Raw genomic sequence first — 13,442 nt, forward strand, 5'->3', positions numbered from 1 at the left:
ACAGATTTAGTCTCACAACACGGGCTTATAAATAATCTGCTGTTAGATAGAGCAGCAACACGCCAGACCTAAGTCCAAGTACAAAAGCGTGCAGGTGGGAAGTCTGCAAGAAGTCACTGCTCTTCTCTGATGCTGTTGTCAGCTCCTGAGTGGATGCATGTATCGTCTCATCGAGGCTGAAAAGGGGCGCGGATGACCTCTCAGTGTCCTCACCTCCACCCGTGAGGCCGTGATGAATAATCCACACAACATCTTGAGCTGTGAACAACTTTGCTTTCCAAACAACTGACAAGCTACATGCGTGGTATGTGCTCAGTTGCTCAGTCATATCAGACTCCCTGCAACCCCATGGACTGTAGCCCGACAGGCTCCTCTGTCCATGGAATGTTCCAGGCAAGAATACTGGAGTGGGCTGCCATTTCCTGCCCCAGGGGGTCTTCCCAAGCCAGGGGTCAAACTCGCATCTCTTGTCTCCTGCATTGGCAGGAAGGTTTTTTACCATTGTGCCACCTGGGAAGCCCTGACTTGCTATATGGTTACTTCCTAATATTTTTGAAAACTTTTAACATCTCTACATCTTTGCACTGTCCAGCTGTTTGGAAGGGCTTTCTTCATCTGGTTAACTCTTACTTGCTTTTCCAAGCTCATCTCACTCCCAAGATGGCGATGCCTACACAGCTGACACCTATAACATCTGTGCTCAGGACCGCTTTTTCCATCCTGCACCTCAAAGCCAGAGTGAGACAGGCTGCCTTCAGTGACACTTCATCCATGGCTTTAAAGCACTACGTTGAGCTAAACTTGCCTTGTGTGTTTTGCTGACATGGTGAGCACAAGAATTTCCCAGGGATTTTGCTTTCTCTGCTGCTGCAGTAGCAGAAAACATACAGGGTGGGTTTGGGTGTTGAGAACATAAGGAAGCAAAGTTCCTGCCGTAGGAACTTTTCGCACTCCCTGTTTGTTACCTCTCCTGAGCTCAGCACTCAAAAATGCTCACTTGGACAAATCTGAATATGTATATACACTGATTTCCCTATGTCCCATCTACAACTTCTAAGTGATTCCTAGACCAGGCACCTCTTAGCTACTCACCTTCTGACCTTTGGAATGACTGTAGAAATCATCTGGCCAGACATCCTTCCCGAACATGACATCATCATTCAGGTAAATGAACTTCTGGGACAGCCCTTCGATGCGATGGATGTGACTTTCAATAGCAGGTGAACTGAAGGTGGGTAAGTGGCTCAGATTTCGAAAAACATCCTTTTAACAGACACAAAACAAACAAGACAGAAGAAGGGGAGTGAGAAGGGAGTTTTGTTTTGTTTTTGGAAAGAAATTAGGGAGGTGAATGGAAGGATTAAAGGAAGGTGGATGTGGTGGAGAGGAAAGTCGGGGGATGAAATGAGGGACCAGACAAAGAAATGGAAAAGACGCAACAGGAAACTGCAGCCTTGTGACACATGGCAAGTCTCTACCTGGTGCGTGACTATCGTCACTCGGGGATTATCAAGGTTCAGCCAGGATGGAATCTGCCCGTTGGTGACAATGAAAATGTTCCGAACCCACGGTGCATGCCTCTCGATAGATCGCAGCGAGTACCTCAGCTCTTCATTATCTTCAAAACGGCTGGCAGAGACATCTTCATCCTGCTTAGACTGAGAAAAGCATGGGGCACAGAAAGATATAAAATATCCCTAAGTCACACTGCCCCTCCTGACTGTCCCCTCTGTCCTCAGGGAACTCCAGCAAACTTTCAAAGACTGCATCCAGCTTTTAAACTTTAAAAGTAATGCAAAACACTTAGCATATTTAAAACAACACAAAAACAGCATTTCTTTCATACACCTTTTTAAAGAAAAGGTTCTTGGCTCTGAATGTGGATCATTTCAATTAGTTATTAACCAATGGCAGTGACAGGGAATCAGTCACTCCTCTGTAAGCCCTCTTCCTTCTTCTAATATGTCTGTGTGTGCTCACTCATGTCCAACTCTCCGCAACCCCATGGACTGTAGCCCTCCAGGCTCCTCTGTCCCTGGAATTCTCCAGGCAAGAATACTAGAATGGGTTGTCATTTTCTCCTCCAGGGGATCTTCCCAACTCAGGGACTGAACCCACATCTCCTGCATTGGTAGGCAGATTCTTTACCATGAGCCACCTGGGAACCTCTCTTCTAACAACAATGACTTATAAATCTTTAATAATCAAAACCCTCAGTTTGGGTTCTAAAAGAATCTCTGCATTCCTTACCTGGCTGATGGCACTCAAATCCCATAACAAATATGCAGGACTTATGGTCAGTTCCTTTCCATTGATGGTCATATTCTTCTTCGTCTGCTTATTCAGTTCTTGGAAATCTTTGGGATTATTCAACTTTAGAAGTGCTACACTGGCCTCTGAATACAACTGCAACTATAAAATAATAGGAGAGTTACATGTGGGAAAACTGAACAACAAAGACACCTTTAAATGCCCAGTTGATCCTTGATCTTAAATATAAATAACGTGTTATATATACTACATATTGTGTACTAACTATACTATCTGCTGTTTATTGTACCCATTAAATATATACTGCATATATTTAAAAGATTAAAAGTTTCATATACATATTTGAAACAGCAAGCCAGTATTGTGGAGAGAAAACCTACACGGGCCAGACACATTTCCCAAATGAATGCAACAGACCAGCTATTTAGAAACAGGAGAGCGTTGGGGGCTGTGACAAGCGGGACATCTCAGGCCCCATCTGAAAAAGGCAGCCACTAGTCAATAGGGACAGAGGCAGCCAGATCTCTGGAGAGGCCGGGATCCCCAGTATCACCTGGAATCTCCCAGTTTTCAGTGGTGGCTCGTATAGTTTTGATTGTCACGCATACAAACAAAACACGTCTGGTCACCAATCTGTGGCCTCTGTTCTAGAACACTGCCCGGCTGCCTACGGTGGGGCAAGTCCTGTCCGGCGATGGAGCCGTGGCGGGGGCGAGCACGTCTGTCAGCAGATGCCTCACGGCGCCCGGGCCCTGAAGCGTCTACACAGGAAAACCGCCGTGAGGGGCAGTGTTTTCGAAGCTGCCATAAACCCAAGAGGGGACATCACACACAGCAACACATTTTACAAGCACCCTTCGCCACCTCGGCCAGAGTCCACACCACCCTCGATACGTCTTTTTTGTTGTTGTTTTAATTCCGTCATACAATTTCCTGTGAAGAGAGGCTTTCAGAACTGAAAAGCAGGGAGACGGTTGAAGACCACTCATCTAGGACAGCAACGCCCTACTGGCGAGTGGGCTTTCCTAGTCAGGTCAATTTCTTTCTTAATTTTTAGCCTTCTTAATTTACAAAACAGAGCAAGGGACTTCTCTGGTGGGCCAGTGGCTAAGACTCTCTGCTCCCAATGCGGGGGGCCCAGGTTGGATCCCTGGTTGGGGAACTAGATCTCAGGTGCCACAACTAAGGTGCAGTCAAATTTAAAAAAATAAATAAAAAAACAGAGAAAACACAAATTACTTTGGGGTCACTAAGCTTTTGCATGTGCTACATGCCTATGTTTAGGTCATGCTGCAAAGTCTCCCGAGTTTATGTAGGCCAAAAGTAGAGGTCAGAGTTAGAATTTCATTTATCTCTCTTCCCCTTTGTATTATGTAGGCACTCAATCCCACTGCAAATTATGTGTGCGTGTGTGTGCGCTGTCCTCTTTACTGATCAATTTCTCCGGCCTAACAGTATCTGATGCACACAAAGCGCTCATCACAGACCTGCTCAGACTGCTGTCACTGCCTTCCTCACTCCAGGAGAGGGAGGGGAGGCGGGCCATGCAGGCAAGCGTCCTCTGTCTGTTCTAAGTACCTAACAGTCTACCTGTCCTCCCCTAGCCTCCCTTCCCAGAGACCCTCCCAGAACCTCACAGGGCTCCCTGGAGTGCAAAAATCACTATTCCAGGATAAATAAATGTCGTACTTTAATATCCTAATTTAATTTTAAATTTATTGGGAAAGTGAAAGTCACTCAGTCCTGTCCAACTCTTTGTGACCCCATGGATTGACTATACAGTCCATGGAATTCTCCAGGCCAGAATATTGGAGTGGATAGCCTTTCCCTGCTCCAGGGGATCTTCCCAACCCAGGGATCAAACCCAGGTCTCCCGCATTGCAGGCGGATTCTTTACCGGCTGAGCCACCAGGAAAGCCTAATTATGAAAGTGAAAGTACCCTTTATTAATCTCTTCTACTCAAGCTGCTTTTATTCTAGAAAACTACTTTGAAATTTCCCAGGGATTTGTCTAAGAGACTGAAAATTGGAAAAGAGATGAAAACTAAAGAGCTTAAAGGAACGTTTGTATGTATGAAGAAAAATTTGTCAACCGTCTTGAGTGGTGCAAAGGATCCTGTGTTGGCCGCTAGGTGGCACCCTAACCCCAGACGCCTTAATTACTCTTCAGGGGAAGAGACAGGAGGCGGTAAGGAAACCAACCGCAGGGTGGTGAGTGCCTGAGGCTGGAGTTCTTAGCCTGGGAATCTGTGGGTCAACTGGTTCCTTATATAACTTCTTACTTGAAATTACAAGCCAGTCTTAATTCTTTAAATTACAAGTTTCTCCAAGACAGAACAACTTCTACACCCACCCCCTGCAGACCCATAGCCAGACATGTAACATGACCGAGAAATGAAGTTTTGCTATTTTTTAACCCACTGGGACTTTAGGATGTTTGTTACAATAACATTATCTAGAATGATGTGACTGATCCACCTTTAGATGGTAGTGTGAGGTGAGGGAAAAAAATGTGCCAGCTAATGCAACTGAAAAACAAATTAGCTCTTTTTAGTAATTTCAGAACTCAAGCAACTAGGTCTTAATATGTCCTGGTGGTTTTCTAAAACTTGTATCAGTTTCAGAGGTGCCTGTCTAATCTACCAAAATGCTCACATGAGGAACAAAACCAAAATAAAGGGTGCCTGAAAATGGTTTTGTTTGCAAAACAAAATTGTGTATGCTTTAAAAGGCACACAAGATGGCTTCAGGGAGATCACAGGAAAGGGGGCATTAGTACAAATATTACTACCATTTACTACGACCTTGAACGTGTCGTGCCTTGAACAGAGGTTTGAGGGGTCAGAGTCCAAGTCAGACAGTATGCTGTTCCCACCTTGCCCACACTGTCCTTCCTGCAGAAATAAATTATCAATAACTGATCAGCCTTCGAGGATCCCGTGTAGCCTCCTAACTCTTTGGAAACTTGTCTCTGATCCATGCAGATCTTTCTTTCTTGTCTCTAAAATGCCAACTCATCCTTGATAGCTAACCTCATACTATCCTGTTTTGCTCCTTGACCACTACATGTACACATATATTGCCTCCAAAATAGCCTGAGGACAAGTGCATGTCCTCCATTTCTGCACACCCACTCAGCAACCAGCATCACTTAATTCAACCACAGGTGAGAATTTACTTGACAGCTCGGGGAAGACCTTCTGCTCTAACATGTGCTGAAGTGAACAAAAACAAAACCCAAAAAACAAATGAAAAAGTCACCATGAATGAAAACGTCCAAAGAGAAAATGATTCAGAGGAAGCTGAAAATAAAGACCACGGATATATGCTAGTATACAATAAAAAAATTTTTTAAAAGACCATGATAACCTGATTTCTCAAAAGTTGAGTTCTGTGTCCATCACATTAAAAAAAATTCTACAGCAAAATTAGAGGGTAATTAATCAGATCACAAAAGGACTCACACCTCAAGGTATTGGGTAAAAAGTTCATTTGGATTTTTCTGTTAAGATGGTAGGATTCTTCAGGCAAGAATACTGGAATGGGTAGCCATTCCCTTCTCCAGGGGATCGTCCCCACCCAGGGGTCAAACCTGGGTCTCCCCCATTGCAGGCAGATTCTCTACCATCTGAGCCCACCAGGGAACCCCTAAGATGTTATGGAGAAACCCAAACAAAATTTTTGGCCAACCCAATATCTCAAACTACAAAGTTTTCAATAGAGAAGACTGCAAGAAGATTTGTAAGATTATAGTCCACAGAAGAGTTTTCATGAATTCAAATCTATCACCTTGCAAACAAAACCATTTTCAACTAACTCCCACTTCCCCTGATGGGGGTAAGAAGGGAATCTCACCTTCTTTTTCACTAAACAAGATGATGAAGGCCAAGTTGTTGGATGTATAAAATCATGACATCAAAAAACTAAAAGACTCCTTTGAATAATCACTCCACTAAAACGGTTTCCTTTACATCCCAGGACATTGTATATGGCAGGTATTAGAGTCTTGCTTCTTGCTCATTCTCTCAATAAGGGCCCCTAAATGCCAGGCCCAGAGATGATCACTAGTGTACAAGATGAGCAGGCAATACCTGTCCAGAGATGCTCGCAGCCCGCCCAGGGTCTCTGGGACAGGACCAAGCCCGAGGTGGCTTTGGCGGTCATGGGCCTTAGCAAAGGCCACCGGAGGGTCCTGGGGAGGCACAGCGCTTCACTGTTCAGGTCCTGAACAGGAGCCGGCGTCTCAGCCCTTCCTCCCACGTGCCACCGGGCACCTCCAACGTATTACCCCAAACTGAGCTTTCATTTCCCTCCCCAAATCTCACTTCTCCCGTGAAGCTCTGAGTGTGGTTAATGTCCCCATGTCCATCTTCACTGGTTCACATCCACTTCCCCTTTCATTTTTCCTTCTGTGTCCTCCAGGAGCTAGTAAGTCAGCAGGTCAGGCTGAGGGCTTCCAGACGGTTCTGGAACCATTCTCATCACTGGCACCACTGCCAAGGCACCTGGGGAACCTGAATGTCTTGCTGGGCTGTGGCAGCAGTGGATGGGCTGGTTTCACTCGGTTAGCCTTGGCACGGTCCCTGGCACATAGCAGGTGTTTCATCAACGCTAGACTGGGAACCCGGTGGTTGGAAACTTCATTCTCAGGGTGCCCGTAATAGAACCAGGAAGTAGGATCCACAGAAAGACAGTGCCTTGGAGAACCAGGCTTGAATGCTGACACCACCGTCTTTCTGTGGTTCCTCCTCCTCATTTTCTCTTGAGCCTCCAAAAATCAGAAGCCCTTACTCCTGAAGCCCATCACAGGTGCTGGCACTGTGACAATGGGCTGCAATAAACACTGTGAATACCTGGCTGGATCCCCCAGGAGGTGCCAGCCTCCATGACGACAGGTCTGGGGAATCCAGATCAACCTCCAGCCGGGTGAACGGCGGAGGAGGGGGTGTCCCTATGGACAGAGCCTGGGGTTCTACTGCCTCCTTCAAGTCCCGCCCTCCCTGCCTCTCCCGGCACTCACCACTGTGCACTGCCCCAAACTAGCCTACCAAAGAGGTGACCACGACTTGGATCTTTTGGCAGACCACGCCCACCCAGCAGCAGATTCGCTGGTCAAAAGTACATACACCACGTCTACCCCCGTACAACTAACAGCTAGGAAGCCAAGAAGCTGAATAAATGCTGATCTATGGGTTTATCTGCCCAAATCAACATTAAAAATAATTCAGGGGAAGGAGGAATATAATTATTTATTTTAAGAAAAAACTACAGATTAAGAAATAACCCAACCCTCATCGGGCTGGGCATTACCGTATTGCCAGGTACCAGAAAGAAAATTATGCGGGAAAATATGAAGAAAAGACAGAAGTGTCATTCATATTACCAAGGTATTTACGAAGGTAATACAAAGTATCTTAAAACAGTGAAACACTTAGGGGGAAAGGAAAGGAAGGGAACTCAGACAGGCAGAGAGAAAACACGGTCCAGACATAAACTCTAAAAGCCCCTAGGTCACAGCTCTCCCCGCACTGCCTCCACCTCCATCCTTTCACCTCCCCATTGTTAAGTGACATCAACAGGAGACAGAGGGAAGAAGCAGGAAGCTAAAAACTGGCAGAATTTAGAGAACGTTTCTTTGTAAAATCAGGAGGAGCAGAGCCTAGCAAATTCTGAGCCAAGACTATTATGCCTTCCATCCTGAGGGAGGAAGAATTCATCCTTACAACCTTACAGCAGGCGTCCTGACAGAAGGTCCCAAGGACGGCACACCCGCATGACCTGTACCCTACGTCAATCAGACACACGGCTCTAAGGACGAGAAAGGTTAACGCATGTCACAGCCTCCAAAGTCAGCTCTCACGGATGGGCTCGGTGTTCAAGTGTGAAGAGTTAACGTGTAAAAATACTATATATTTGTTTGTGGCTCAGCTAGCTATTAAGGAATGAAGGGCTCCCATTATCAAATTTCCAAGTACCCGCAGCATTGCCCTGTGTGCGTGGAAGCTCTAAGCAAGTCCGCGGGTTGGGGCCTGTGTGTGCCTGCAAACAAGTGCTGGGCCTCCCCCACCCCTCCTTCCACGCTCACTCTCAGCTCACTCTCAGCAGCCGTAAGAGCACCTGGCTCACACAGACGCACCTTTGTTAAACAAATGAATCCTTATTCTGCCTGGGAAATCTACAATCCAAGTCAGACTCCTAACATTTGGAATTAAGAGCAAAAAATTAAGAGTAAAAAAGCCAGAATCTTCTACAAATAAAAAGCTGTCTTTACGACAGCATATGTGACAGACTGGAGAACCTCTTTGCTTCATTTGGGTTTTTTGGTTTATTTTTTGGACACAACACTCAGTTTATTGAATCTTAGTTAGTTCCCCAACCAGGGATTGAACCTGCACTCTCAACAGTAAAAGCAGAGTCCTAACCACTGGACCACCCGGGAATTCCCCCTCTGCGTCTTGTCGTCAGCTATACTATGAATGTAACGGAAGGGGCTGCCGAGAAGAGGCATGCGTTAAATGGGATGTGCTATACTAATTGTTCTATTTTCTAAGCTCTTACCAGTTTTATTTTAGAAGAAAGATTTTCTGGCAATTTTGCTTTTAGTTGATTGGTTTCCTTGAATGTCGGTGGGAATCCACTCAGGAAAGCCAAATCTGGCATTAGCACTAGCCCAGGGGCTTCCTTATCTGTTGTCTAAAATAAGAACAGGAAAAACACAGCTCACTTTCCACATCATAAGGCTGGTGAAAACTTACAGCTGAGAAAACTAGGAAAGATCTATTATTGCATCACACAAGCTTCAAAACAAGAATGGTATTATTTAAATCAATACTAGTACTGGAAAGCTTACAGGAAAAGTAAACATTAAAAAGCCTCTCAAAGTAAAACAGCTTTATTTCTCACACTTTTATTCTAACGGATTGCAAAAATACAGCTAATTTAAAGTAACATACCAAATAGCCCCTCCAAACTGTCTGTCTGCTGTTTCCTTTAAACATTCCAGCCTGGGCATCTTCAACTACAACAGAGAATACAATAAACAAGCATGATTTTAATGAATACTTAACCATGATGTCTGGCAGGATACTGTACAAGGCATTTTGAGAGCTGTCAAACTTTCCAGTAGTCATGTATGGATGTGAGAGTTGGGACTATAAAGAAAGCTGTGTGCCAAAGAATTGATGCTTTTGAACTGTAGTGTTGGAGAAGACTCTTGAGAGTCCTTGGACTGCAAAGAAATCCACTCTATCCTAAAGGAAATCAGTCCTGAATATTCACTGGAAGGACTGATGCTGAAGCTGAAACTCTAATACTTTGGCCACCTGATGCAAAGAGCTGACTCATTTGAAAAGACCCTGATGCTGGGAAAGACTGAAGGCGGGAGGAGAAGGGGACGACAGAGGATGAGATGGCTGGATGGCATCACTGACTCGATGGACATGAGTTTGAGTAAACTCCGGGAGTTGGTGATGGACAGGGAGGCCTGGTATGCTGCAGTCCATGGGGTCGCAAAGAGTCACACACGACTGAACGACTGAACTGAACTGAAACAAGTATAATACATGGTCTCAAAGAAAAGGTAGTTGGGGGAGACAAAATTAACCCATCCAACAAGAGGGGAGCTACTGTAACCCGCTGTAATTCTGCAGTACTGAAGGAGAGGATCCGGTGTGCAGAGGAAACAGAAATGAAAAGACTGACAGGAATGACAGAGGTAGGACCAAACATCAAACATCGACAAGTTTCATTTAAAAAATAAAATTGTTTGACGAAAAGTAAAACATTTGGGAGTGGTGGGTACAAGGAAAAGAGGGCAACCAGAAGGGGCCCTTGAAAGCCAGGCCAGTAGCATTTATTGATAGATGGACGTGGGGAGGCGCCGTAAGTCCAGGGATTCCCCCAGAGTCACCGTGAACTCCTGTGATTCATCAGGTAATGTGATTAGAGCAGATTAAGTTGGGGGTCGGGAGGGTGATAGGCTTCCCAGGTGGCGCAGCAGTAAAGAATCCACCTGCTAACACAGGAGACCTGGGTTCAATCCCTGGGTCGGGACAATCCCCTGGAGTAGGAAGTGGCAACCCACTCCAGTATTCTTGCCTCGGAAATCCCCTGGACAGAGGAGCCTGGCAGGCTTGAGTCCGTGGGATCGCCAAGAGTCATACATGACTGAGCAACTAAGCATGCACAAGCAAGGACGATGATGATGCATGCCGACCAGGAGAGAGTTTTCAAGTGGTAGGGACAAATGGAATCAGCAACCTGCTGACATCTGGGGACCACGGAAAACAGGAGGTCAGAAGGCTGTAATCCTCATTCTCAAAACAGACACAGAAAGCAGGGTCTACAGATTATAGCCTGCAAGATGGAGGTCAACCCTGGGCAAGAGTCTCAAATGTACCATAAAAATATAGTTGGTGAGTGCTGGAGAAGGTCTTCACAGTATACTGTTTATCTTTAATGGAAGCACTGGGGGCTAACTGCATGCGTCCATCTTGGATAAATTTATCAAAAAACACTTCACTCTGTCCCCATCTGTCTCTCCCTGCTGATAAGGTGGATTCTATACTGGTAGATCATGTCATGGCAAACACACGGTGGAAAAGTGGAAACAGTGACAGAGTTTATTCTCTTGGGCTCCAAAATCACTGCGGATGGTGACTGCAGCCATGAAATTAAAAGATGCTTGCTCTTTGGAAGGAAAGCTATGACAAACCTAAACAGCGTATTAAAAAGTAGAGACATCACTTTGCTGACAAAGGTCCATATAGTCAAAACTATGGTTTTTCCAGCAGTCATGTACGGATGTGAGAGTTGAACCATAAAAAAGTCTGACCAGCACAGAATTGATGCTTTCAAATTGTGGTGCTGGAGAAGGCTCTTGAGAGTCCCTTGGACTGCAAGGAGATAAAACCAGTCAATCCTAAAACAAATCAACCCTGAATATTCACTGGAAGGACTCATACTGAAGCTGAAGCTCTAATACTTAGGTCACCTGATGCAAAGAGCCGACTCATTGCAAAAGACCCTGATGCTGGGAAAGATTGAAGGCAGGAGGAGAAGAGGGCGACAGAAGATGAGATGGTTGGATGGCATCACCGACTTGATGGACATGAGTTTGAGCAAGCTTCGGGAGTTGGTGATGGACAGGGAAGCCTGGCGAGCTGTGGTCCATGAGGTCGCAAAGAGTCAGACATGACTTAGCAACTGAACAACATCAATACTGGTCGATCAGACAATTAGAAGCATTGCGCAATATGTCTTTGTTCATAATCTCAGGAAGGCAGCTGAACACCACCTCATGTCATCTTTATGGGTCTAACAGAGACTAGATCTCAAGTTAGGCAGGTTATAACCAATTCTGACTAGAGAGTATAAAATTATAAAAGCTATAGTCAACCCAGAGAGGGGTTTTGGAGGTCTGCTATAGGTTCTGTCTTGTTCAACAATCCATTAAGATTTTGGAAGATACAGAAGTCATGCTTCTGGAATGTGTGGGCTTACAGGAAGCCAAGAGAGAAGCTATTACCCTGGGTAACAGAGCAAGGGTTCCCCGCAAAGTCCTTGACTATTTAGAGCCATCAGTCAAATCTAGCAAAATAAAGTCTCTGTACTACAAACAGAGGTAGGTCTTTAACTGGGCAACAAAACAAAACCAAGTATAAATTAAAAGGAATCTTTGAAGAAAAATCAAAATTAAAAAAAATTAAATAAAATGGGTATTTGAGTTAGTAAATGTAAGTTTTAAAAAAAGACTTAGAGGTGTTTTAGTTGACAGTGAGTTCAAGGATGAGTCAGTAATGCTAAGGCCATACTGAATTTCCTCCTAACACTGTGCTTTTAAGCAGGAGAGGGCTTAGACTAAGAAGGGTGATATTCCCCAACACCAACCCATCAGGAAACCCTATTGAGCTGACCTTCAAAATGTCCAGAGTCTAACCACTTCTCACCACCACACTGATCCAAGCCCCTTTCCTTCTTACCTCAGTTATTACAACCTTTGCCCCTCCTCAGTCTGTTCCCACTATAGCAGCCAGACTGATTCTTCTGGAACATAAGTCAGATCACAAAACCCTTCAATGACTGATTCCGCAACACACTCTGATTTAAAGGCAAAAGCCTGTACCATTTGGTGCCTGTTGCTTCTCTGGGCTCATCGCTTGCTCTCTCCTCGTTCACTCTGTGCTAGCCACACTGGCCTCCCTGCCCTTCTTCCAACATGTCAGACAGACTCCTGCCTCGGGGCCTCCCACTGGCTATCCCACTTACCCTGTATATAGGGAAATATGGAGAAGCGCTGCTTGCCCACAGACTCATGTGGCAGGCTCTCTCGCCTCCTTCAAATTTTTATCAAAAATCACCCACTCGGGGAGTCTGCCCTACCCGCCCCCCAATTTCCCCTGTCCTGTTTTTCTCTATAGCATTCATCTTCTACAAACTATAGGATTTAACCTGTATGCTGTATCAGTTGTCTGAGCCCTGGGCCAAGATGTAAATTTGATGAGGGCAGGGATTTCTGTCCATCTGTTCACTTCTGCATCGGGCATATAGTATGCACTTGATAAACAGTGAAGAAATAGTCCCGATCTCTTTGAAGACTGAACCACATTGGAATAGTGCTCAATTCCAGCTGAAACACTTTAAAGGTAATAGAAACTAAAGTTCATTCTGAGAGGATCAAACGAGGGTGCAGTCAAGTACCTAACAGACAGCTAAAGAAGAAGAGATGCTACACAGGGCAGGGACTGGCCCCACAGGATCCCAAGGGCACAACTGAACCAGGCTGACAAAGCTGTAAGCAAGCACTTCGTAGTTCCTTGTAAAAATCAATGTAGTCCAGAGGCAGAATCAATTGTCACGGGGAAATTCATTTCCTAAACATCAAAGGAGACAAGCTTGACTGGAAAGCCCATTTTGCTGAGATGTGGGTCCTGGGTGCAGGGCTGGACCGTGTGACTGCTGAAGTCCTGTCCAATCGGCAGTCCGGGACACAGCGGAAGTGGTAGGGTGATCAGGAGAGGGCAGAAATGACACATTTCAGAAGGAAAAAAAAAAACCAACCAACAGATCTCGATGATTAACTGGAAAGAGGTTAAATGAGATTATCTTTAACATGCCAAACATGGCTAAAATTTCTTAATCTAGATCAGGGTTTGGCAGTCCATGGTCCAAAA

General features: G+C 45.2%; 1 protein-coding gene across 3 annotated transcripts in view; it reads right to left on the minus strand.

Moving 5' to 3' along the window:
* Positions 1 to 13,442, minus strand: part of GNPTAB (N-acetylglucosamine-1-phosphate transferase subunits alpha and beta) — a 78,401-nt gene that overhangs the window by 19,516 nt on the left and 45,443 nt on the right. For 2 of the 3 annotated variants that reach the window (XM_043440144.1, XM_043440145.1), the window contains exons 6-10: positions 9,225 to 9,289; positions 8,830 to 8,964; positions 2,251 to 2,412; positions 1,479 to 1,658; positions 1,093 to 1,263 (exon numbers count right to left, since the gene is read on the minus strand). In XM_043440144.1, the coding sequence (XP_043296079.1) occupies positions 1,093 to 1,263; positions 1,479 to 1,658; positions 2,251 to 2,412; positions 8,830 to 8,964; positions 9,225 to 9,289 (713 nt within the window). The remainder of the gene's footprint in view (positions 1 to 1,092; positions 1,264 to 1,478; positions 1,659 to 2,250; positions 2,413 to 8,829; positions 8,965 to 9,224; positions 9,290 to 13,442) is intronic. The other variant, XM_043440146.1, reaches the window with a different exon arrangement.

The sequence above is a fragment of the Cervus canadensis genome, chromosome 21 (assembly GCF_019320065.1).
Source record: "Cervus canadensis isolate Bull #8, Minnesota chromosome 21, ASM1932006v1, whole genome shotgun sequence".
Classification (NCBI taxonomy): Eukaryota; Metazoa; Chordata; class Mammalia; order Artiodactyla; family Cervidae; genus Cervus; species Cervus canadensis.